At 44.9% G+C, this 27,420-nt stretch overlaps 1 protein-coding gene across 3 annotated transcripts in view; it reads left to right on the top strand.

The window, feature by feature from the left end:
* The window catches only part of pxk (PX domain containing serine/threonine kinase), a 71,403-nt gene that overhangs the window by 13,372 nt on the left and 30,611 nt on the right, over nt 1-27,420 (top strand). For all 3 annotated transcript variants that reach the window (XR_015080036.1, XM_086001554.1, XM_086001553.1), the window contains exons 3-10: nt 4,092-4,165; nt 5,703-5,777; nt 7,348-7,452; nt 8,541-8,642; nt 8,770-8,931; nt 10,140-10,257; nt 14,943-15,021; nt 24,856-24,904. Coding sequence is in view for 2 of the 3 variants with exons in the window: in XM_086001554.1 (XP_085857680.1) it covers nt 4,092-4,165; nt 5,703-5,777; nt 7,348-7,452; nt 8,541-8,642; nt 8,770-8,931; nt 10,140-10,257; nt 14,943-15,021; nt 24,856-24,904 (764 nt within the window). In the remaining variant the exon portion in view is untranslated. The remainder of the gene's footprint in view (nt 1-4,091; nt 4,166-5,702; nt 5,778-7,347; nt 7,453-8,540; nt 8,643-8,769; nt 8,932-10,139; nt 10,258-14,942; nt 15,022-24,855; nt 24,905-27,420) is intronic.

The raw sequence follows: 27,420 nt of genomic DNA, 5'->3' as shown, positions 1-27,420 counted from the left end.
CCTGGGCTGGTACTCCTCGTCCTCATGCTCCTCCTCCTGAGGTGGTGGTCCAACGTGAGGTGGCAGTGCCTGAGTCCTGCGGATAGCCAGGTTGTGCAGCATGCAGCAAACGACGACGAATTGGGAGACTCGATCCTGCGAATACTGGAGGGCTCCCCGGGAGCGGTCGAGACAGCGGAACCGTTGCTTGAGCACACCGATTGTTCTATGAGGTTCCTCGTCGCTAGATGGCTCTCGTTGTATGCCTCTTCAGCAGGGGTCGTGGGCGCGCGGAGCGGGGTCATGAGCCAGGTACACAAAGGATAGCCTTTGTCCCCGATAAGCCATCCTCTTGGGGGAGGCTGTGCCTGGAACATGTCAGCCACAGTTGTCTGTTGCAGGATAAAGGCATCGTGGCTACTGCCTGGAAAGCGGGCATTGACAGCTAGGATGCGCTGCCTGTGGTCACACAGCAGCTGTACATTGAGGGAATGGTAGCCCTTCCGGTTGCGGTACTCCTCGGCATGCTCCAGAGGTGCCCGCAAAGCCACATGCGTGCAGTCAATGGCGCCCTGCACCATGGGGAAGCCCGCTATTCTTGCAAACCCCACTGCACGCTGCTGCTGCTTGTCCAGGGTCATGGGGAAGGAGATGAATTGATGTCTCCTTCTGAAAAGGGCTTCGGTCACCTGGCGGATGCAGCAATGCACGGCGAACTGGGAGATGTTAGCGATGTCCCCAGTAGCGGATTGGAAGGAGCCGGAGGCATAGAAGTTGAGAGCCACCGTCACCTTCACTGCCACCGACAGACGTCCTGCGCATCAGCTGTGGCTGCAGATCTCTCTGAAGCAGCCGGCAGATGTCTGCAACCACCTCCCTTCGGAATCGCAGCCTCCTAACACACATCGCGGCAGACATGGTCAGATAGGAGGTCTGCTGGCGGTATACCCTGCGTGGGTAAGGCCTCAGTTGGCGACGCCTGTTGCCCCCTCTGCGTCTAGCCAGGGCTGCCACTCTCTCACGGCGTCTGTAAGCCCTTCTGGCATAAGGCTGAAATTCAGCGTTGCCACCCAATGCAGCCCCCATTATATGCTGGCAAACACTGAGCTCTGAATGAAGGCAAAGATAATTGGTAAGCTCTGGCCTGAGCCAAAAATACCTGTCCAAGTGTTGGTCCAAACCAGTAAACTCTCCTCCTTGGTCTCTGTCCAAAAAAACGTTGCACAAGAGTGAATGCTGCAAAATGGCTGGCCTTTATACTGCTGGGTAAGTGCCCTTTAATTAGCGCTCCCCCCGGCCCGGCTGGCCTGTGTACCGTTCCACTTCACAGTCGCTCGGGACGCCCGGAGCACAATGGGCCGGCGCGAGTGAAGTTCCGGTTTGGGGCGCACAAAGGGCGTTGCACTATTAAATGACGTCATGATCTGCGCGCGCAGCAGGGCGCGCGCTAAGACTTTGCGCCGGCGCTAAATGTGTCCTGAAGTTGGGGAGAGGCGCAGATCGCGCTACGCCCGGGCGATAAGCGCCTAGCGCTCGAGATCTACTCTCCCTAAGGCGCTAACGGCTGGCGCGCCCAACTGAATTTCTAGGCCTTTATCTCATCAGTTAGGGAGATGAGCCCTGGTGATAAAACAGTTCCCCATTTATCTTTTTTAATCTTCCTTTTTTTGTGCCAATCATACTTCTCTAACCTGTGTATCAATTTAATGTTAATGTTGAGTTTTTATGGCTTGGTTAAATCTCTGTGTAATTTTTCCTTTCAACTGATTACTTTCTACTTTGGTTAGCCATCAAAGCCAAACCTTTCTCTTCAACTTGAGTATTCTTCACAATTACATTCCTCCAAAATGAACGCTATCCAATCACATTGCGAGGGAAAAAATCCAAGATACAGATAATAGTGTTATATTAAATGTGAATTCTGAGGTGAATGGATTATTGTGTGCTCTTTGGTATAAAATGGCAAAGAGATTACCTGAAAAAACCTGCAACTCTATTGACAAACACACTGGCCCAGAAATTCGGGTCTCCACGGGTGAGTACGCATGGGGTACTCACCCGTAAGCCCAATGGAAGTGCCGGTTTCCTGCATGCACTGCGCATGCGCGGGAAACCGGCACTTCCGTCCCCCTGAAAGCAGGGGCTCAGAGGTCGAATGCGTGCGCGGGAGAGGCTGCGCGTGCGCATCGAACTTCGTTTTTTTTTTGCAGGTTTTCCTGGGAGGGTAAGTCTCCAGAAGTTAGACATGCAAAAAGCAGTCGCAAGGCCTGCTTTTTACAAGGTCATTGGTGAATTAATTAAAATTAAAACATTTTTTCCACAGGTTTATTATTTTTAAATACTTTAAAGCAAGGTACAGGAAACTTTTGATTAACTGGCCCCTAAATAACCGGAACGCTCTATCCACCAGCAAAATTCAGGAGTCGGTTCAGGTAACTTTTTTTACTTTGTTACTTTTTTTTTTACTCCATTTGTTGCTGTGCAAGGGTGTAGCTGAAGCTGTTGCTAAGCTACAGAGACGCTTGCAACTTGTGCCGATTGTTTTGAAGCTGTTGGGGTTTGTTGCTTTATACGGAGCTCTGAGCTCCGTATCTTTTACTATAGCGTTCGGTTATCCGGAATTGTTGATGAACCGGCAACACGTCGGTCCCGTCCGTGCCGGATACCAGAAAGTTTCCTGTAAGTTTATCTTTAGCCCCGTTAGAAAATAAAATTATTTTTTTCAAAAATTTAAATTATTGTTTAAAATAGTTATTTCATGTAATTTATAGTTTATAAAAAAATGTGATGTTTTTTAAAAATGTATTTGAAGATTTAGTGCTGTTTTGGGGCCGTAGTATTTATAAGCTCTTCCTGTCAATCTTATGAATGGAGCATTCCCTGCTCCGATTGGCTCCCCATGGCCCACATGATCCCAGGGGACGCATCGAACTAACTGCGCCCCTGGGATACGCAAGCACTGCGCGCCGGCAGCTGGACCAGGCCCCGGATCGGAATTCCACGGGGGCCCACAGCTCAACGGCCGGCACGCAAGGTAAGTGCAGATCAGGGGCTTGCACCCGCGGGAAACCCCCGACCCGAATTTCTGGGCCACTGTGTACAGATGCTTGGGCCTCTGCAAGTGTTGGACTTGACTTAATGAGTCTGCGCTCATGCCCATCTCTGGCTGTACTCTACTTCTGAGATCACCAGTGCTCCACTCTCAAATTTAATGTTTTTTTAATTAAATTTTCTTTTTTAAAGCAAATTTGCCCTTAAAACCTGGTCCCATTTCCCACACACTGCAAACCTCAGTGCATCATCCATTTTTACCCTAAGCTTCACGCTACCTTCCACTCTCCTAGCCTCGCGAGACACACAGTCCAACTTCATCCTCCGCTCCTAAGCAATGTAGTAGAACCATTAGTATTAATTTTTAAATGTTTTTGAATTCTTGCCACAGTTGAATGATATGTGTGTGGTGTAGTTTAAGAATGATTGCGAGAGTGATAGGGTGGTCTCTATTTTATGATTTCATAACTAACTTTCACTTCAGTTACTGTAAATATCCTATGAGAATGTGAGCAGAACTGCAAATATTTCCCTGGCTCAGCAGAAGTGCTGTGTCCTATATTTGCTGGTAACCCTTTGTATGGCATGTATGGCTGACCTGTAGTATGAAACTCTGGTCTGGATATTGTCCAATTCATGAATGAATACATAGGCACTTATGCTGGGCTTTGAAGCCAGGTTTTTGCAGGTAATCTCTTTGCCATTTTATACCAAAGAGCATACAATGATCCACCCACCTCAGAATTCATATTTAATAAAGCATTATTATCAGAAGCTTTTCTCTCAGTCTAAGCCTGAATGTCATGTCAGGTATAGCTTGGAATTTTTTGTCTGCAATGTGATTGGATAGAGTTCATTTTGATGGAATGTAATTGTCGAGAATACTAAAGTTTTGAAGTATAGTAGTTTCAGATTATTACTGTGCAGTTTTAAAAATTTGTATTGTACTGTGTTTGGAACGCACGCATTGTTTTCATTCATATTTGTAGATGCTATTTATTTCAGGTAGTGATCACTTCAGATATAAGAAAACCTAAAGCATTAATATTTTTTTTTTTAAGGTTGGAGATTAAGAAAACGGCACCTTTTAATAAAAAGTAAAGATCAGCCCAAAGAACGACAGGTATTAAGTTGGGTAAGTCTGACTTGGAAAGATGAGATACTTAAGTCATAATTTTATTAATTTCACTCTACTGTAGCACATTTTGTGTAATGGCATCTTAGACATAATATGCAAGAGAACTGGAGTTTGAACTGCACGCTGTTATACAGGATTCATTAGCAAAGCTCCTCTGTGTGCAACAGCAAGAATGTTGCTAGTTGTGGATTGAGGCTGTCTGGATTTTTTCACTAAGTTCCATTGAACATAATTCAAAAAGCCTATTCATGCAAGTGTGTCTCTGATTTGAACATAAAGTAGTACAGGGCCTAGGATGTGAAAGTCGCACTGGATAAGCTTAACTCTCTGGTGTCAGGTCAAGAATTGATGTGTGGTTTTAGAGATTTATTTATAATTAACAATTGCTCAGACATTGCACTGTGTGTTTTATCTGCAATCTTTGCATTGTCTTTAATATTTCCTGAATAACAATGGGGATTAATTTTATTAGATAAGTAAACATCACCTCCAATGGATGGAGTGTGTAATTACAGCACAACAAGTTGACATAGGCAGTTTCTATTGTAAATGTGGATGAGAGAATTTATAATGGAAAAGTTGACAGTTGAAGTGTGCGCTGACGTAAGTTGTAATATATTTTATATATTACAGGTAGACTACCCTTTATCCGGACTTCCGAAAATCGAAACCCTCTAAAAACCGAAGGTTTTTTCGTTCAGCGTAAGTCGTGCGTACGAACGAAAAAACCTTCGGGTTTTTAGAGGGTTCCGGTTTCGGAAGTTCAGATAAAGGGTAAGTCGTGCGCACGACCCCCCGCCGACCCCCCCCCCCCCACCCCGCGGACCCCGCCGGCCCCGACAACCGCCGACCCCGCCGGCCCCGACAACCGCCGACCCCCCCGCGGACCCCGCCGGCCCCGACAACCGCCGACCCCCCCGCCGGCCCCGACAACCGCCGACCCCGCCAGCCCCGACAACCGCCGACCCCCCCGCGGACCCCGCCGGCCCCGACAACCTCCGACCCCGACAACCGCCGACCCCCCCCCCGCCGGCCCCGACAACCGCCGACCCCCCCCGCGGACCCCGCCGGCCCCGACAACCGCCAGCCCCGACAACCACTGACCCCCCCGCGGACCCCGCCGACCCCGACTGACTTACGCTGAGTGTCAGCGTAAGTCGTGCGCACGACCCCCCGCCGACCCCCCCGCGGACCCCTGCTGACCCACCTTCCGAAATCCGAAATTCTCCTTTATCCGAAACTCGGCTGGTCCCGAGGTTTTCGGATAAAGGATAGTCTACCTGTAGTATGGAAGATCATGACCTATACTTGTGATTCTGTTCAGTAGGTTGACTTTTATGTGGAGTTTTTGACTTTAATATAGTTTATTCAAGTTTGAACTTGATCGGCTACAATTGGAGGAGCATTGGAATCATTTAAGAGATAGTTTGATGCTACGGCTGACGGTGAGGGGCCCTTTAGGTGTTTCTGGATGGATGCGCTGAGATGGATTCAATGGTCTTCACCTTTATTTGTCTTGTGATCTGTTTTGCAGGCTGACCTTGGCCCTGATATGTTTCTGTCTGATAAAGATCTTCAGTCAGCAATGAAGCTTTTGTCTTCTTGGTCTGTAAGTAATCATTACAAAACCAATTCAATGCAAAATGAGGGCTATGAAGTTTTGGGCTATTGACATTTACAGTTAATTTGTGATAGTATAACTACTGTTGTACTTGACCAGCAAACATTAGAATCAAACTGTCATACATACTTGGGCTTCAATTCAGAGGCAGTTTGCTTACTGCCTTAAGTGGCCACATTTCACCACATCTTGGCTGCAACGCTAAATGGAAGGCTCCTTTGCGGATTTTAAGTGAAATACTTTCTTGTTACTAAACTGGGAAGAAGGGGAAATGAGAGAGGTAAGAGAAGAAAGGAATGAGAGGTTTGAGAACAAATTGTCACTAAAAGATTTGGCTGATTCCCACAATACCAACTTGATGCTTCTGAGAAATTGATGGAGAAGTGAAAGAAAGAAAGCAAAAAAAAAATGCAAACTTCTGCCAGCTAAGGGAGATCTGTTCTGCTGAAGAGAATCCCCTGTGCTTCATAAGATAATCAATAGGTTTTCCATTGTTTTATCAACATTTTTACTGAGTAATTAGACAATTAAAACCAACTTACTAGTCACAATATCTAACGTTGTGAAGTTCCTATTGGCCAGCAAGATACAGATAAAGTAAAAATACACATTTGCAAAATTAATGTTGTTCCCATTAGCCCTTCCATTTCAAATTGATTGTTTAGATGAAAAGTTATTTCTGTGAAGAAGATTCATTTTAAAAACTGTGATTGAAATTTCTTGATAGCTCCTGGCTTCTATCTCTTCTGTTCTCAGCTGCCCATATTATACTCCAATCAATATTGTACAGTTTCTTAAATAAAAACAGAAAATGCTGGAAATACTCAGCAGGTCAGGCACCATCTGTGGAGAGAGAAACAGAGTTAACGTTTCAGGTCGATGACCTTTCGTCGACCTACTGAGTACTTCCACCACTTTGTTTTTATTTCAGATTTCCAGCATCCGCAGTATTTTGCTTTTGTATTAGTACGGTTCGTACCCATGCTTCCGGAGCCTTTTAGAGCTGTTTCGCGAGACCATATGATGCTGCTCCCCAAAAGGCTTGACCAGTTCAAAACCAAAAAGTGAAAATTCTAGTTTAAATATTTCTAACTTCTCCCAGGTGATTTTTTTCCCTTCAGTTTTCTCCTCATTAACCATTGGTGGGCTATTTAATATCAGGTACATCAAAGTGAAGCCCAATTCTCACCTGACATGCATGCATGTGTACTTCCCAGGTTGCTAGATCAGAGGTGGGAACTCTTATGGCTTTTTCCCCTCTAGACCAATTTTGGGTCTCCCTTGCCCTTCTCTTCCCCTCCTCTCTTTTCCCCCCCCCCCCCCCCCCCCAAACCCTTTCTGGCAATGCGCTAGCTATGATAGGCTTCATTAGCAGCAACCAATGATCAGATCTGGGACCTCTTCTGTATGGTGCAACACCTTGATTTGACCTTTAAGCCATTAGGGGAAGGGGTCAATAATAGACCTTTTTTTAACTACGAAGCTGCTGGTAAACCTCTGATTCAGTGTGAGTTGAATTCTGGTCTGAGAAAGACTTTGTTTTTATTTTAACCTCTAGCACCCGTATATCTATCCTGTCACATTTGCCACAGCTAGTGAATCTTCAGGACTCGTAATCCGAATGTATAATGAGAAAGGAACACTAAGAGATTATATCTGCAAGGTACGTCCCATTAAATAGCAAATAATAAATTAGTCTAAATGTTTTTCTGTTTAAGATATTTCCTGCCAGAATTTTCAGAAACAGAATGTGATTTTTGTCTGAACATTGATACTTTTAACTTTCTTCTGCCAACAGCGACTAAGGGTATCACAATATTGCAGTATAATGGCCTAGAAATTGCTTTTGGCCTGTTTTTTTTCCCTCCAGAAATCTATGACCAAGTTTGAAGTTCTGCTCAACTGCAAAGTTGATCAGTAACTGAGCTGGTGTGTGGGCCTGAAACACACTCATTTATTAACTAATATGTAATTGAAAAGACAGTCATATTAAACAGTTAATCTCTGGAGAGCCATCTTTTGGTTATGCTGCATGGTTGATGAGGATATCGAAAGAAGAAATGGCATGCTGAAAATAATTTAATGATGTAATAAAGAATTGTGTACATGATTAACCGTTCAAAGCTGATATATTGTGGACCTCACTGAATAGCATTTCCATATTGCAGTTCACTCGGATTTCATTGCGAGCAATATTATGCATTCATTATCTACTGGTGAAACTGTAAAGTGGTGATTCAGTAAGATTAGAGAAATCTAAAAGCCATTAACCTTGCAGATCTTCAAATGTTACTGATTGGTTGATTTATAGAGACTGGTTATCTCCATGTTGGTTAACCAAGGTATTTGAATGTTCTGAAGTATACACTTGTAAAAGACTGAATAAATTTACAAAAACTTGTTTATATAAAAATATTTAATTTGGATTTTAAATAATTATGAATATAGAGTACAGAGCATCTCTGTTCTCTTTTTAAATAGATTTAACTATATTTTCCATCATGGTAAGCCATACTTATAAAGTAGTTGTATCTAATTCGGTTTATATTTGGTTACAAAGAATATCCAATACTAACTGTTCGGCCCTTAACACACCAGGCCATAATCACTCAGCTGCTGCTTTGCTAAGAATGCCATCAATCACAAACCAATAATATGTCTATTCTTTGGATCGCTTAGAGCATTCCAAAATGTGATAATTAACCACAGATAAATTGTAATTCTGTTAAATGTAATTTATTTTGCATAAAGGCTAAACCAAAAGATCCTTTTATGAAGAAATACTGCAGCCCTAAGAAAAGTCAAGGGCTTGACCTTCAACAGATCAAAACTTTTGGGAGACAAATACTGGAGGTAAATCTACATCTGTCTGTCATTAACCCCATTTAATGTTCCTTAAAACAATTCTACTTGACATTTGTGTATTGTTTTTTGTTTTGGTAAGTGCACACCTTGGTGATCAGTTTGATTTTGATTCCAGGTCTTGAAGTTTCTTCACGAAAAAAGAATTCCATATGGACATCTTCACCCTTCAAATGTGATGCTTGATGGAGATGCATGTAAATTACTGGATTTAGAAAACTCATTGCTAGGATTGCCCAGCTATTATAGATCTTATTACACACAGTCCAGAAAAATCAATGTGAGTATTCACTGTCCTTCTCAGTGTAAATAAAAGTTTTGATTCTTTAAAGCTGGTTTGTATTGCATCGCTTTCTCTTCCAGTTGGAAGTGCTGAGCAAATCTTCAGTTATTCATACTGCTTAGGTTATCTAAAGAAGGCACTTTTACAGGGTACAGTTAGTCTTAGCTTTTCCTCTGCTACTAAAGAAGTGCTTTATCTAGCAGCCAGGCATTAGAACTGGTGCAGTTCACTCAGGGCAGGTGAGATTTAATGCCAGTTAAGACTGGGGTTGAAGTTTTTTTTATCCTTTTGGGTTGTTGACTACAAAACAATTACAATTTTGTGGACTAAGAAATTGGAATAAATTTAAAATTCATTATTGTTCATAATAATAGGTTAAACCTAAAAATACTTTTTTTTTTTGTTTTGCTGTGAAGACTGGATCCTCTTTCACACAAAGGTCCAAACCCAAATTCACAATGGCCACAAGACTAGTTTATTATTCTGAGACTGATTAGGACAGTTTCGCAAATAAGTTGATAAAACATTGTTGCCTCCGGAGGATATAAGGGGGTGAAATTCAACTTCAGCAGAGGTATAAAACGGGCAGTAACGAATCGGCCACCTGTTGTGCACGCCACCCATTCAGTCAATGAAAAGGAAAACCGGGCGGGTTGTGTAATGGGTGGCCGATTCGCTACTGCCCATTTTGCATTCCCACCAAAATTGAATTTCACCCCCATAGTTTGTCAAATTGAATTAACAAATGCAAATTAATTTAGATATTTTTTACTGTTGATGTTTGAAAAGACAAATCTTTTCTTGCATTTTAAAGGTTGAAGTAGCAATTACTTAATCTTTCATTCAGATATTTGGGGAAATGTTTCTTGCAAAATGATCTACAAATTCCTGTGTGCAGGTGGGCTGGAGGTGGCTTCCCATAGAGTAGCAAGATTTGTGTTCAGATTTTGATTCTCTGCATGTGAAGCTCTTGATTTCTGGAGACGATGTCAGCCTAGAGGAGCGGGGTGAAGGGGCTTCCCTAGAAATAAGGACAAAGGGGAAATTGGAGGGGTGAGTCAGCTGTATCATCTTCCTTTGTTGTCCTGTCCCTGGCTGGGATCTTTTAGAAAGTGAAAAATATGCTTAATTTTCACATTGCAATATTTGATTATCACATTTGGCATGTTTAATAAATTTGTTCTGTAAATATGTGTACTTTACAGACTACAGAAGCTATTGATGTGTATTCCTTTGGCCACTTACTTTATGAAATGACTTATGGGAGGCCACCGGATTCAGTGCCAGTGGACAGCTTCCCATCTGCTCCCTCATCAGATATAGGTTAGAATTTATTGATTATTACTAACATGTTTTACAATCCTGGTTAATGTGTCTTAGTTGATATTACTGTGCATATTTTCCCCTACAAGCTTGAATTTAGATTCTTTCTAAGTTCAATCATTATACTATGAGCTCCTGTGATTTTTAAGCTTGTCAGTATTTTTAGGCATGTACACATGGAGAAGGAAGATTGCTGCTAAATGTTCTGCATCCATTTGTCTTGCTTCCATTATCCTAGTGTTGGGTATGTTCTTGACCACCTTGTCAGAATGCAGATCACTTAACCTTTAGTTATCAAAGCATTTTGAAATGTTGCATTGTGCTGATGACATGGTACCATTTAATTAAAATACTTTTACCTAATTCTGATCTCTTAAAACTTAACTTAAAAGCTGATGAGGTTGTAGCATATGTAGAACAAGATTTGCGCTGTACATATCTTGCAACACTACTGCCCCCAGGCAGCTCTGACTCTGGTAAAATGCCATTAGGCAAATCAGGTAGCATTATTGCCCCCAGTCTGAACCCTCCTAAAATTATTTTTCTAGCTCCTCCAGAGGCACCACTGCAAACTGCATACAGGCTGTTTTTATATATTTCACCTAGTAATCAGGAAAAGTCTACCAGCTGGAGTTGTTAAAAATGCAATTAGCAAGTTTGTAACCACTATTCGTTTGGGTGGATAATAACCCAGCATGTACCACTTAGTCTGCCATTTCTATCTGTTTTGCTTTTTTTGGTTAAACTGTGACTGCTGGTGACATCATTGATAGTTACTGCGACCAACAGTATTAAGAAACAACGTACAGGAAACTTTGTGATATCCGGCACCGACGGGACCGAGCTGTTGCCGTCCCATCAAAACTGCCGGACAAACCAGCGCTAATGTATCTGGCAACAAACCCTGTTTAACAGCTTCTAAACAGTCGGCCGTACCTTGCAAGCGTCTCTGTATCTTAGCAACAGCTTCAGCGAGACCTTGCAGAGCCTGACTGGTGGGGGAAAAAAAGCAACGAAAAGAAAAAAAACCTAACGAAACGGCTCCTGATTTTTGCCGGTGGATCGAGCATTCCGGACAGTTAACCTCCGGATAAACCAAAGTTTTCTGTACATTGTAGAATACAGTCATAAACCCGAGAGTGCTTAAATGTCAGCTTTGTGTAAAATCATCTCCCTTACAGTGGGCTCATTGATGATTTCAAGCCAATTTCACTAGGTCTCCTAATAACAGTACAGCACTCGGGCAGCAAATACTAATTGCTGAACTCAGGAAAAGCCAATTTTTTTTTGTCTCTCACTGTTCCAGATCTCATTACAGCCTTGGTCCAAACGCAGACACAAGAGCTGAATTCCAGAGGCGAGGTGAGGTGAGGTGGAAGTGACTGCCCTTGGCATCAAGGCAGCATTCGACAGAGTATGGCATTAAGGAGACCTAGTAAAACTGAAGTCAATAGATATTGGGGGTGGGGGGCGGGCAAACTCTCCAGTTGTAACTTCCACCCCCTCCACCACCAGCATACTGTGGCTGCAGTGTGTACTATCGACAGGATGCACTGCAGTAACTCACCAAGGCTTCTTAGGCAATGGCTCCCAATCCTGCGACCTCCATCACCCAAAAGGACATGGGCAGCAGATGCATGGGAACACCACCACCTCTAAGTTCCCCTTCAAGTCTCACACCATCCTGACTTGGACATATTTTGTCGTTCCTTTATTGTTGGGTTGAAATCCTGGAACTACCTACCCAACAGCATTGTGGGAGCACCTTCACGACACTGGTTGCAGGGGTTCAAGAAGACGGCTCACCACCACCTTCTCAAGGCAAATAGGGATCGGCAATAAATGCCGGCCTTGCCAGCGATGCCCACATCCCAAGAATTAATAAGACAAAAGTGATGTAATGTGAATGAAGTCATTTATATTGCACATTGGATGATAGAGCTTTGTGAGTCCAAAATAACTTTATACAGTGAGTGTGATATCCAGACTGGTGTTGGGACTATTTTGGGCAGGTGTATCAAGTGGTACAGTATCACACAGCTGCTGTCACTCTCTTCATTAAAGTTACAGAAAAAGCAAAACATTCTCGAACTTAAATGTCTGAAATCATAAAAGTATTCTTGCAACCATCACAAACTACGTTCAAACCACTATTCATAATCCTAAGGCCACGAAATTGTGCAGTCATGGCATACAACTGTCATATTCTTCCAATTTTGTTGCTGGTGTATTATAGGGTTAAGTACATTTGTATTTACATAGGATGCCAGATTTCTGCCCACATGGTATCGTGTGTTTATTTTGAGTGAGAATGACAACTGGGACAATTTCTTATTCTAAATGTTATTCACTTGGTGTAGTCGTGAGTACAGAACTAAATGAGCTATAGCTTCAGAATCGTTCACATTTGTTTTCTGCCATAATATTTTATTTAGCAATTTTGTTATTCTTGGGGCAAGTAACTTGAAATAGCATTAATTTTGGACACACTTCTGGGGCAGGCAGTCATTGTGAACTCAGAGTGCCTCAGCAGCGGCGTTTGTAGCTGCAGTTAGCTACAAATTTTAACAGCAAGCTTTAAATGTTACGATCATTTAAGAGGTATGACTATGACAAAATTTTTGGGGGTTTTCATAGGTATTTAAATAAATGTTTCACCTCTCCATTTTCTCCACCCATACTGCTCCTTTCCTAGAGGCTGCGACTTATTTTGGGTACAGTCCATGGTGGTAACAGTGCCCAAAACCATTCTTCAATTGTATCCTTACACAGTGAATATCAGCAAGCTACTTGACTGTAGGATCTGAGCCTGTCTTCACCTGATATTCATGCATCCAATTCGAGCAGGAGAATCCTTAGATAATGATCAAGAGCAAGGCCACTGCCAAGTATTTCCTGCTTCCCAGCCTGGGGAAACTGAGGCCAATTGAATCAGCTTTACTACTACTCCAGTTGAGAGCGATTTAACTCCGCATGGGCCAGGGATTATTGGTCTTTAGGGCCCAGGGCTATACCATGTGGTGTATTTATCCACTCAGCAATTGTTGAATTTCAAATGGGTCGTAATGTTAACATTCGTATCATACTGAGCTTGTCAGTTCAGTACTGGATCAATTTGTGTAGCGGTGTTACAAATTCGAGTCTGCTGTCGATACTGTCTGGTGGTCATGGTGTCGGTCACTGTGGTAAATCGATCCAACTTCCCTTATGTGCCAGAGTATAGCCCCTTGAGCCGGCTATTCATGTCTTTTGTGCATGCCTCTCTCGTCTTTTTCAAGGCGGGCTGAGAAAACACCAGTTGAAGCGTGAGCACCAGCACAGATGTGATGGGCCGAATGGCCTCTTTCTGTACTGTAATTTCTATGATTCTATTAGTTGCAAACAACTGAATTATCCATTTTTGTTTTTTTTATTCATTGATGGGATGTGGGCATCGCTGGCTGGCTAGGCCTGCATTTAGTGCCCATCCCTAATTGCCCTTGAGAAGATGGTGGTGAGCCGCCGCCTTGAACCGCTGCAGTCCAATGCTGTTAGGAAGGGAGTTCCAGGATTTTGGCCCAGCGACAGTGAAGGAACGGTGATACAGGTCCAAGTCAGGATGGTGTGTGGCTTGGAGGGGAACTTGTAGGTGGTGATGTTCCCATGCGTCTGCTGCCCTTGTCCTTCTAAGTGGTAGAGGTCGTGGGTTTGGAAGGTGCTGTTGAAGGAGCTTTGGCGAGTTGCTGGAGTGCATCTTGTAGATGGTACACACTGCAGCCACAGTGCGCCGGTGGTGGAGGGAGTGAATGTTGAAGGTGGTGGATGGAGTGCCAGTCAAGCGGGCTGCTTTATCCTGAATGGTGTCGAGCTTCTTGAGTGTTGTTGGAGCTGCACTCATCCAGGCAAGTGGAGAGTATTCCATCACACTCCTGACTTGTGCCTTGTAGATGGTGGAAAGGCTTTGGGGAAGTCAGGAGGTGAGACACTCGCTGCAGAATTCCCAGCCTCTGGCCTGCTCTTGTAGCCACAGTATTTATATGGCTGGCCCAGTTCAGTTTCTGATCAATGGTAACCCCCCAGGATGTTGATAGTGGGGGATTCAGCGATGGTAATGCCATAGAATGTCAAGAGGAGATGGTTAGAGTCTCGCTTGTTGGAGATGGTCATTGCTTGGCACTTGGGCTGACAAGTGGCAAGTAACATTCGCACCACACAAGTCTGAATGTTGTCCAGGTCTTGCTGCGTATGGACACGGACTGCGTCAGTATCTGACGAGTCTCGAATGGTGCTGAACAGTGTGCAATCATCAGCGAACATCCCCACTTCTGACCTTATGGTGGAGGGAAGGTCATTGATGAAACAGCTGAAGATGGTTGGGCCTAGGACACTGCCCTGAGGAACTCCTGCAGTGATGTCATGTGATTGAGATGAATGACCAACAGCCACAGCCAACTTCCTTTCTGCTAGGTATGATTGCAACCAATGGAGAGTTTTCCCCTTGATTCCCATTGACTTTAGTTCCTATTTCCTACTATAGATGAGGTATTAATCTATAAGGTAAACGTACTATGTGCTGCACAGTTTTTCAGTTGCATACCTTTTTTTAAAAAAAACTTGGGTTTTGTTGGTTGCTTTGACTAAATCAAAAGGGTGCAAGGAACAGTATGATTCTTGAGAATGAAATCTGAACTTTCTTTTCTTCACAGTATCTGTGTTGCAGTCTATCCTTTCTGCAGAAGCCTGGAAAACAAGCATGCCAACAATTGCCCAGCTGTTAGAGACACCGTAAGTGAAAAACCACATTGGTTTAGTCTTCCTGCTTTAGGATATTTGCACAGCAATGCAGCATTCTTCAAGTGTATGATAAAATGGGAGCTGTGTGGCCAAGGGTTTGCTTTGTTGGTTTAATGTTACTATGTAGATTTATGGGTTGAACTGTTCTGAGCTTGCTTGTTTTGCAAACTCTCAAAACTTTCAAGTACAAACCATGTGTAGATCAGTCTGACAATCTCAACACGATCAATAACACAAATAAATGCAGTACTGCTCTTGAAACAAAATGTGCATTCTCAAACTAACACAGAAATGCACTGTCTATAACGTTGGTGTATAGCTACTTGTGGTCACTTCTGCCCTTGACTAACTACCTGATCAATGTGTCTCGGCTTCAATTCATGGCCTTCCCAGCTGTCGAGCTGAGAGTCAGTATTGCTGTCCAACAGAATTCAAAGGACTGCAATGAAGCTGTGGGACATGATCGAAATCAGGAGCTCACAATATAGGAAATCGTGGGCATCGATCTACCCTATAGTGCTGCGTTCGAGCATTTCTGAAAGTTGTCCTTGAGCCATACACTGCTTGGGGTTGACTGCAAGTGACTCCCTACTGACGTATTAGTGCATGCATTTTGTAAAACTCAGCAAGCTAATGATCAACACTTAGATTTTATGGAAAACCAATTATACTAAACTGTAAGATGCAATTCATTTTAATTGATATTTAGCATTATTTGATGTACATTGTTTTAATGCTTCTCTTTTAACAAATGTAAATAGAAAAATCAAACAAATTTGGTGTTTTTTCTACTTAATATAAATTTGCACTAATTATGTATATTTACTAAATTGCAAGGCATTGATTTTTTTATTGTATTTCACCCTGTACTTTTTGGCTTTAACATCTGGTAGAAGTGGTTTAAAAAAAAAACTAGAGTGTGGGAGTTACTACTTCACAAGGTACTTAACCGTGCATTGACTTTGGTTTGTATGTAATTCTGAGCATGTGCCTGAACTCGTGATCTCCCTGTTTTGGCCATGCATTATAGTCAGTGCACTTCAGCGCTCTCGCAATCTGTGCTTAATCATTATTTCAAGGGCCTTGCTGAGCTTTGAAATTAGATTAAAACGCATACAGAAGCAGTACGTGATTGTGGCCAGTGATTTCCGAATGGGCACAGAGCACAGAAAGCAGAGGAAGAGCTGCTTTGATAACCAGGCACTGGTTCAGAGTGAGAGGACAGAGAAACCATATATGGCTGAGAGGGTACCATCCCTCTCCCAGAATTGCCTGGGTTTCCAAGAATGGGAAGAAATTACTGTGATGAATGGAGTTTCCTGAATCTGCAGGACTTGAAAAAGTGAGAAAAAAGATGACCGATTTGAAGAGATCAACCAAGGTTTGTCCGAGGGATTGCTTTCTATGCTCAGCACTTGTCACAAATGAGCATGAGTAAAAATGATGCCAGGCCAACCTCTCTCTTGCTGCTGCTTCATGCAGTATAGTATAATGATATTAACCATTGCGCTGCTGACATTAACACATTGGAACACTGCTAGAGTTCCTTAAATGCCAAGAGTACAGTTTGTGAAATAGCAAACTTGTAAGTTGTGGTAAACCACTTTTATCGTTACACTATAGTTATCACTGTTGTATTGTTATCACCGTTATCACTGTTGTATCACGATACGAGGTCGCCTCTTGTCGCGCTGTTATACCTGGGCTGACCACCTCCGACTCCGCCCATGGCTCCACCTACCTGCCCAGGTATAAAGGTAGTCGACTGGCTGGTATTCCTCCTTGTTGGACCCGATCACCCACGAGGGTGGGCTCTGTTATTTAGTCAATAAAAACCTTTAGTTACGTTCCTAACTCGTCGCTTTTTATTGGACGAATTGATAGGTATATCAATTTTATTGACTAAATTTTAAAGATGTCTACTACTGGCCAGCCAGAAGCCCTCCCAGAAGCACAGCCACACCAGCCGGCTTGGCTGCAAGCCCTCAAACCACCGTACCTGGATCTAAACCCACAGGCAGCAAACGCAGCCCTCAACTTCAAACACTGGCTGGACTGCTTCGAATCCTACCTGGAAGAATCCGGCGCCCCGCAGAGATCCAAACTAAGACTTCTGAACGCCCAAGCGAGCCCGAGAGTATACGCACTCATACAGGACACGACTACGTACGAGGCCGCTATCAACCTACTGAAACAGCAGTACCGCAGCCCGGTAAATTACATGTACACCAGGCACCTCCTAAGATCCCGCCCGCAACAGCCAGGAGAGTCTGTAGCTGAATTTTTACGGGCGCTAAGAGCACTCGGCAGGAACTGTGACTTTAAAGCGGTGACGGCTGTTGAAAATACGGAAGATAATATCCGCGATGCCTTTGTGAAAGGCCTACGGTCCGACTACTCACGGCAAAGACTGCTTGAAGCTAAAGACCTCGACCTGGACAAAGCTGAAGCCCTCGCTCTCTCCCTGGAGGTGGCCCATCAGGACCAGGAGGCGTTTTCCAGGTACTGCTCGCGACCCTGGGACTCGGGCCCGACCCCTACCGCAATACCCTTCGCAGCGCCGCCCCCGGGACCTACCTCAGCGTCGGCGTCCCGGACCCGACCGGGCCCGCCACCCCCGGTACCGGCTCCGACATCGGGCACCCGCGATCGGGCCGCCGGCTGCTTCTTTTGCGGCCAGGAGAAGCACCCGAGGTCGCGCTGCCCAGCCAGGAACTCTACCTGCACAACCTGCAGGAAGAAAGGCCACTTCTCTAAGGCCTGCAGGAGCGGATCTTCAGAGGCCAGCAGTGCCTCATGCGAACTGTGGGGGCGGCCATCTTCTTTCACGGCAACTGAGGCCAGTATCCCCACACGTGAGTCATGGGGGCGGCCATCTTTGATCAAGGCAACCGACCCCAATAGTGCCTCATGTGAGTTATGGGGGCAGCCATCTTCTCCGCCATTTTGTCCTACCTCGTGGGAGACGCCATTTTACCCACCACGCCCGACTGCCACCGGACCCCCGGACCCGACGACCGCCTCGCCTGCAGACGACAACGACTCGCTTACCTACACGCTAGCCTCCGTCACTCTGGATCAAGCCCGCCCACACCACCTGTCCAAGTCGATGATGGACATCAAAGTAAACGGCCATGCCACGACCTGCCTGTTCGACAGCGGAAGCACGGAGAGCTTCATCCACCCAGACACGGTGAGCCACTACTCCCTCCCTGTCCTGCCAACGCGCAACCGAATCTCGATGGCATCGAGGTCCCACGCCACGGACATTAGCGGCTACTGTGCTGTGACCTTGTCGGTTAAGGGTACAGAGTATAAAAACTTTAAACTCCTCGTCCTCCCCCAGCTCTGCGCTGCCGTCCTACTAGGGCTGGACTTCCAATCCCACCTCCAAAGTGTAACCCTAGCATACGGTGGACCCCTCCCCCCACTCACAGTCGACAACCAGCGAAGGTTAAACCGCCCACCGCGTAACACCTGCAGCCTATCCACCCTCAAGGTGCCGCCACCTTCCCTGTTCGCTAACCTCACCCCCGACTGCAAACCCGTCGCTACCAAGAGCAGGCGGTACAGCGCTGGGGACAGAGCTTTCATTAGCTCTGAGGTGCAGCGTCTCCTGAAGGAGGGCATCATCGAGGGGAGCAACAGCCCCTGGCGTGCCCAGGTCGTGGTCGTTAAGACCGGCGATAAAAATCGCCTGGTCATCGACTACAGCCAGACCATAAACAGATACACCCAGCTGGACGCATACCCCCTTCCCCGCATATCTGACATGGTCAATCAGATTGCACAATACCGCGTATTCTCGACCATCGACCTTAAGTCGGCCTACCACCAACTCCCTATCCACCCCGAGGACCGCCAGTACACCGCCTTCGAGGCGAATGGGCGCCTATACCACTTCCTTAGGGTCCCCTTCGGTGTCACCAACGGGGTCTCGGTCTTCCAAAGGGAGATGGACCGGATGGTTGACCAGAACGGACTGCAGGCCACATTCCCCTACCTAGATAACGTCACCATCTGCGGCCGCGACCGGCAGGACCACGACGTGAATCTGGAGAAATTCCTCCGTACAGCCCAACGGCTGAACCTCACCTACAATAAGGAGAAATGTGTGTTTAACACCTCGCGCCTTGCCATCCTTGGCTGTGTAGTAGAGAACGGACTCATCGGCCCCGACCCCGAAAGAATGCGCCCCCTCATGGAGCTACCCCTCCCCCACTGCCCTAAGGCACTTAAGAGAACCCTGGGGCTCTTCGCCTACTATGCCCAATGGGTGCCCAATTATGCGGACAAAGCCAGACCCCTCATGAAGTCCACATCCTTCCCCCTTACGGAGGAAGCGTGCGCAGCCTTCTCCCTCATTAAGGGAGACATTGCCAAGGCCACTATGCACGCAGTGGATGAGTCCATCCCCTTCCAAGTCGAGAGCGATGCATCCGACTTCGCCCTAGCCGCCACCCTTAACCAGGAGGGGAGACCGGTGGCCTTCTTCTCAAGGACCCTACAGGGCCCTGAGATCCGACACTCGTCGGTCGAGAAGGAGGCCCAGGCGATTGTGGAGGCGGTACGACGCTGGAGGCACTACCTGGCAGGCAAACGATTTACCCTCCTTACCGACCAACGTTCGGTCGCTTTTATGTTTAATAACAAGCTGAGGGGCAAAATCAAGAATGACAAGATCTTGAGGTGGAGAATCGAGCTCTCCACCTACGATTATGATATCTTGTACCGGCCAGGTAAGCTGAACGAACCCCCCGATGCTCTGTCACGAATTACATGCGCCAGCGCGCAAAGTGATAGACTTCAGACCCTCCACAACGACCTCTGCCACCCCGGGGTCACCAGACTTTACCACTTCATTAAGGCCCGCAACCTGCCCTACTCCATCGAGGAGGTCAGGACCATAACCAGGAACTGCCAGACCTGCGCCGAGTGCAAACCGCACTTCTTTAGGCCGGACAGAGCAAGCCTGATCAAGGCCACCCGCCCCTTCGAGCGCCTGAGCATCGACTTTAAGGGGCCCCTCCCGTCCTCTGACCGTAATGTGTACTTCCTCAACATTGTTGATGAGTACTCCCGTTTCCCCTTTGCCTTCCCCTGCCCAGACATGACCAGTACCACGGTCATTAAATGCCTGAACGACCTCTTCGCCTTGTTCGGGTTCCCAAACTATATACATAGTGACCGGGGCTCCTCTTTCATGAGCGAGGAACTCCGTCAGTTCCTACTAGCGAGAGGTATTGCAGCAAGTAGGACCACCAGCTACAACCCCCAAGGGAACGGCCAGGTGGAAAGAGAGAACGCGACGGTATGGAAGGCCGTCCTCTTAGCCTTAAAGTCTAAGGGCCTCCCAACCTCCCGCTGGCAGGAAGTCCTCCCGACAGCGCTGCACTCCATCCGGTCACTACTTTGCACTGCCGTTAATGCCACCCCCCATGAACGAATGTTTGTTTTCCCCAGGAAGTCGACTACGGGAACCACTCTACCAACCTGGCTGACCTCTCCGGGGCCCGTCTTGCTGCGAAAGCACGTGAGGGCCCATAAAACAGACCCCCTGGTCGAAAGGGTGAACCTCCTGCACGCCAACCCCCAGTACGCCTACGTGGCTTACCCAGACGGGCGGGAGGACACTGTCTCCTTACGAGACCTCGCACCCTCGGGCACTCCGGAGACACCACCTTTACCCCCCCCCACCACCCCCCCAATTCCAGCCCAGGTAGACGGCATGCCCCACGAGCCTTCGCCGACCACGCAGACACCAGCACTAACACCGGATAATGCAGCACCGCCGCTGCGACGATCGGAGAGGCTTACGAGGCCTCCGGACAGACTGACATACCAGAACTGGTAGTACACTTCACCCCGCCGGACTCAAATCTAAACAAGGGGTGAATGTGGTAAACCACTTTTATCGTTACACTATAGTTATCACTGTTGTATTGTTATCACCGTTATCACTGTTGTATCACGATACGAGGTCGCCTCTTGTCGCGCTGTTATACCTGGGCTGACCACCTCCGACTCCGCCCATGGCTCCACCTACCTGCCCAGGTATAAAGGTAGTCGACTGGCTGGTATTCCTCCTTGTTGGACCCGATCACCCACGAGGGTGGGCTCTGTTATTTAGTCAATAAAAACCTTTAGTTACGTTCCTAACTCGTCGCTTTTTATTGGACGAATTGATAGGTATATCATAAGTACACTGGAAATACTTTGTGCACAGCAAGAGACTTTCCAGTTAGCCACTTTATTCAGCATTGTCTTGGCCATGCATACCCAATATTTCAGTGCCACACAAATTAAGCAGCTCCCTGACATTGTGAATTCTTTAATCCTTTTTTTCCTACTTGCTTGATAAGATGGCATTCAGTAGGAGGGAAGAAACCTTCACTGGGAAACAACCAAGGGAATGTAGACCCCATAACATTTCAAGGAGGCTACCATGGAGATAATTGGAATTGAGAGCATGTAAGGGATGGCGAAAGTGGAGGCCACTGCAGAGATAATGGCTAGGACCCTCATACATTGGCCCAGATATTCCGATTCCCTACGGGTGGGTACGCGCTGTGTATCCACCTGTAGGGACATCGAAAATGCTGGTTTCAGGCATGTGCTGAAAACCAGTATTTCCTATCTGTCAAGAATGGTCTTGACAGATCCTCCGCTTGCCCTGGAGAAGGGCCTCTGCGGGTGGATAGTTCTGCTTTTTGGAGACCCTCTGCCCGCAGAAAACCCTTACAATTCTTACACCTGGTAAAAGCAGGCGTAAGGCTTGCTTTTACCAGGATAAGAGTTGAAAAAAGCTGCTTTTTTTTTTTTTTAAATTCCACTGATTTATCATGTAAAAAATACTTTAAAAAAGGTAAGTTTATTTTTAGCCCCATAAAAAACTTAATTTTTTTCAAAAAATTAAACTTATATCTAAAATAGTTAATTTATTGGACTTTCAAGTCACTTTTAAAATGTGATTTAAAATTTTTTTTTTCAAGTGTTACTATGTTTTTGGGGTGATCTCCATTCATATATTTGACAGGTCCTCCTGTCAAGTGTATGAAGGGAGATTCCCTTCTTTGATTGGCTCCCCATGGCCCACGTGATCCCAGGGACACTGCGAACTACATGCACTTCTGGGATACGTGGGCCCTGCGCATTTGAAGCGTGTGCGTCCCAGGAGCCCTCCGGTAAGGGCGTAGATTTTTCCAGATCGGGGGCCTCCGCTTGCGGGAGGCCTGCGATCGGAAAATACGGGCCATTATGTTTATGTAAAGTAATGCAGCACAGCTGAATCTCAGACTAACCTGCTGTATCACTGTAAACACTGTGCAATGGCTGCAGTGTGCTACCATAATTTTACATACTAACACTGTCCTACACAAATGAAGAAACGGGGTGTAGCCCCTGCCATTGCTTCCTAGTACCAACACAATGACACCCGTATATGGACAGTGGGGGTAGTGAATTAGATGTGTGAGCACAGGATGATACTATGCACAGGTGAGGAAGAGCAAGTGATATTGGCTACCCAAGTCCAGGAATGTGCTAGGCAGAGGTCCAGCCTGAAACCTGGCCCTGCTACAGCACCTGGGGATTCAGACTCCATGAGGCTTTGCTTATAAATGAAGAATGCTAGCTGAGGAGGATGTCTCTGTGCAAAAACACACTAAGGTCTTAGAAGCATTCTGGAGGTGTCAACTGTCCTCTGTGAAGCCATGGAGGAAGGAACGTTTGCACTTCAGTCTGCTGTGGAATGTGTGACATTGCTCTACTGGACTTTGTCAGCATAGGAGCATCCCTCACTGCTGAAACTGCTGCTTTGGAGGTATCGGCACCAATCTACAAATTATCTTTTTATACAACTTCAACATGCTTAGGAAGAGCTTTAGACAATCTTGAGGCAAGGATTCGCTGACCTCCCAGATGCTCACTGTTCTATCCTCGGACAGATCAGGGATGCTCTCCAGCTGGGTCATGCATGCCATTATCCTGGATGAGGTGGTTGGCTCCCCCATCAACATCACCTCTGGATCGTCAATCTTTGGGTACTGGACAGTTGAGATCGCAGACACAGCAGCTGGCAACATTGCATCACATAGAATGCCCTCTGTGCCCATAACTAGTAGAGGTGTCATCCACCTGAATTCTAGCACGTTTGCAGTTAAACCCTGCAGCCAGCCAGCCAACGAGTATACTTACTCCTCCCATTAGGAAAATCACACAGGAGCAGTGGGTGGTTAGGGTTACACTGAATTGCAAATTAATGCAAGGTGAAAGCACCATCGCAAATCATACTGGCACATATTCATAACACGTATAAAAGAATACTTTGCCATTGTATCTTGTGCTGAAGTCTTTTGGAGAGTAAAGGTAGATCAGACATTTACATAGCAAGAGATGTTATCTGAACAACAGGGTGGGAATGGAGAAATGTTGTTAAGGGCTAGAGCTATCTGCAGTTGGTTTTGTTATTGCAATTCCAGGATTGGTGCGAAGACATATTTTATATTGGTGCAAAGACATTTTATATTTGTGCATGTTGCACAACTGTTCCTTGCTGCATTGGCAGATCTGTGGCTGGCTCATCATCGCCGTCATCCTCCCTCTATGCTGTGGGGTGACCATTGTGTGTCTATTCCTTTATGGTCTGGTCTCATTTTAGAGCAAAATTGTGAAGCACATCTCATCTCAATTATTCTGGAGATCTGGGAGAGGCGCTGTGCTGTATGGACCCCCACATTAGTCTAGGCATGCAAAACACTGCTTAAGGATACCAGTTATATGCTGTATCACTGTCCTTGTAATAGAACCTGTGATCCAGTTCTGTATGTTGTTGGTTTGAGGCAGCTGCACAGGATAGCCCTGTTTTCCCAGCAGAAAGCTGCTTGTTTTTCTGTTTCAAATAATAGGTGCACAGGGGTTTGCCTCAATATGAAGGTATCATGGGAACTGCTGGGAAAGCATTTGCATGATTCTCTGCTGCTGTTTGAGGGCCAGCTGGATATTTATGGAGAAGAAGTTCTTTTGTTTAACAGAGGGCTCAAGTGGCCACTTAAGCGCAATTGATGCCCTGGACTCTGGGGAAGCCAGCAGACCTGTGGAAATGTTCTGACTCATATGGTTGGTAGGAAAGGTAATGAAATCATGGTCCCTGTGAAATAAAGTATCCACCATCTCTGCATTAAGTTTATACACAGCAAACTGACTGAAGCAGCAGATGTCCCTGTGCTGACCTGGAAGGATCCAAGGCATAGAGTTTGAGGACCATCGTGACATTCATAGTCACTGGCAGTATATATGGGTGGTAGATGTGGTCTGCAGTTCTAATTGAGCAGGTGATCGATCTCGGTCACTGCTTCCCAGCTTAGCATGAGAGAGAATAGAAACTCCCAAGTATTGGAGTATGCGCCTTGTCTATGGAAACCCAAGCTTTTTGCTACTATTTTCAAACTGGATTTTTTTTTTGTTTTATAAGTAGAATATTGAAAAATTGCTTCTCCACATATAGTTGATGGATTAAAGGCAAGAAAGTTTTGTAGTAAATTCTCTTTAAATCCCTATGGATGGGGACTAGCTGTTTATGCCTTAGATGAACAATGGTGGCCAAGGTAGTTTATAAATAAGTACTTACTCATTTATATTTTAAAAGAAACTATTGCAATATTTTTCTTTAAATGCTTGCATACTCTGGGTTTGTTTGGTCCTACTGAGCTAAGGAATAACAGCAGTCACTTAATGTACAACTGATGTAAATCCTCCTAATAAAGCTCATTATCTGTTTGTTAGTTGTTTAATAACTTAGACCTGTGTGTCATTGCCCTCTTTCAGGTTATTCATTGATGTTGTGCTGCTTAATTCTGAGAAGCCCCAGTTTAAGGTAAGACTATTGTACACTACACTATAGAGGTGTATGCTTGAGAGTATAGAAAAAAAATCTGTATAAAGGTCGAAAAAGAAACTATTTGTCAATGTTAAGTAAAATGCTATACAGTAATGTGACAATATTGCTAAAGGCAACATTTTGAGATCGAATTGAATCAAACCTGAGTGCTTCCTCTTGGAAACTACGATGGATTGTTTTCCATTCATTTTTGACAAGTTACATCGAGTCTAGATTCATAGAAGAATCATAAAAATTTATGGCACAGAACGAGGCCATTCGGCCCATTGTGTCTGTACTGGCTGCACTATCAACCACAAGGCCAATTTTTGTATCATCTACAAACTTCTTAATCATGCCACCTACATTGAAGTCTAAAGCATTGATATATACCACAAAAAGCAAGGGACCTAGTACTGAGCCCTGTGGAACCCCACTGGAAACCGCTTTCCAGTCACACAAACACCCGTCGACCATTACCCTTCCTGCCACTGTGCCAATTTTGGATCCAACTTACCACTTTCCCTTGAATGCCTTGGGCTTTTACTTTTCTGACCAGTCTGCCATGTGGGACCTTGTCAAAAGCCTTGCTAAAATCCATGTAGACTACATCAAATGCACAACCCTCATCACTCGTTGTTTGAATTTTTTGAGGAGGTTTTTTTTAAGTCAAGTTAGTCAGATGCGACCCTGTCTATAGCACAGAAACCGGCCATTCGGCCCAACTGGTCCATGTCGGCATTTTTGCTCCACATGAACCTCCTCCCACCCATCTTCATCTAACCCTATTAGCATATCCTTCTATTCCTTTCTCCCTCGTGCTTATCTAGCTTCCCCTTAAATGCATCTATGCTATTTGCCTCATATACTCCTTGATGTAGCGTGTTTGTTTGTTTTATAAGTAGAATATTGAAAAATTGCTTCTCCACATAGTTGATGGATTAAAGGCAAGAAAGTTTTGTAGTAAATTCTCTTTAAATCCCTATGGATGGGGACTAGCTGTTTATGCCTTAGATGAGCAATGGTGGCCAAGGTAGTTTATAAATAAGTACTTACTCATTGATTTCTCCCTCGTGCTTATCTAGCTTCCCCTTAAATGCATCTATGCTATTTGCCTCATATACTCCTTGATGTAGCGTGTTCCACATTCTTACCACTCTTTGGGTAAAGAAGTTTCCCCTGAATTCCCTATTGGATTTATTAGTGACTATCTTATATTTATGGCCCCTAGTTATTGACTCCCCTGCAAGTGGAAACATCTTCTCTGTCTACCCTATTGAAACCCTTCATAATTTTAAAGACCTCTAGCAGGTCACTTATCAGCCTTCCCTTTTCTAGAGAAAAGAGCCCCAGCGTGTTCAGTCTTTCCTGATAGTTATAACCTCTCAATTCTAATATCATCCTTGTAAATCTTTTTTACAGCTTTTCCAATGCTTCTATATCCATTTTATAACGAGACCAGAACTGTGCACAGTACTCCCAAGTGTGGTCTAACCAAGGTTCTATACAAGTTTAACATGATGGGACATAGGGGAAGACATGTTACCTGTGGTTTTTTTAAAAAAAAATGTCAATGTAGAAACCCTGTTGACTGATTCAATCTAAAGGCATTAGAAATCTCTCTCACACTCTTCCTTACCCAAGCCATTGTGAAAATAACCAGTGAACTGTGTTATTTTAAAATTAATGGTCCTTCCAACACTTGCATTTTAGTTCCCTTGTTCTCTCCATAAAAATAATAAAGCAGGTAGATTACAATTTATTTAGTATGTAGATGTGTATGGTGAATTCTCTCACTCTTGTGCTGTTACCTGCTGGAACAGTTTCCCAAGTATTATCAAGTCCTGTATACAAAAAAGTTCAAATGTCAGCTGTATAAGTGCTTGCAAGAGCATGTTTCAGGCATCAGAGCTTTTAATAATTGCTAGTTGTTTGTTTTGAATTGCTACTGTATTGGTAAATTTGTTGCTTATAATTCTGTATTGCACCAGAACCACACTATAACTGAGATTTAACATATTTTCTGTATATTCTAGTAAAATAATTTAACTTAAAGGTGATTGGAACTCCCCACTATGTATTACGAATACCCTTTTCTCAGCCATTGGCCATATTTTGCGAAAACACATTCTCAGTTTTTGTTATATTTATAAAGAAAAATGTAAATGGGCCATTCAGTGGGGTTTCATCCACTAGAAATATAGAATCATGGAATTCTACAACACAGAAGAAATCTATTTGGTCTATCATGTCAGTACTGGCTCTCTGATGGAGTTATCTACAGTCTCATTTCTCTGCCCTTTCCCCGTTTCCATTAATTTCTTTCCTTTATCAAATATTTATCCACTTCCCTTTTAAACGCTAATTCTGTTTCCACCACTGTTACTGAACGATGTTTCATGTTTGAACAACCCACTGCATATAAAACAAATCTCCTAACCTCTCCTTTCGGGAACCCGCTTTCAAATCGCGCACACTTGCCTTTCCCGATGTCGGGTCTGCCAGCGCTGAGC

The sequence above is a fragment of the Somniosus microcephalus genome, chromosome 11, assembly GCF_052327205.1.
Source record: "Somniosus microcephalus isolate GS21.2 chromosome 11, FLI_Smic_1.0, whole genome shotgun sequence".
Taxonomy (NCBI): Eukaryota; Metazoa; Chordata; class Chondrichthyes; order Squaliformes; family Somniosidae; genus Somniosus; species Somniosus microcephalus.
This window is presented reverse-complemented; position numbering and strand designations above follow the sequence as displayed.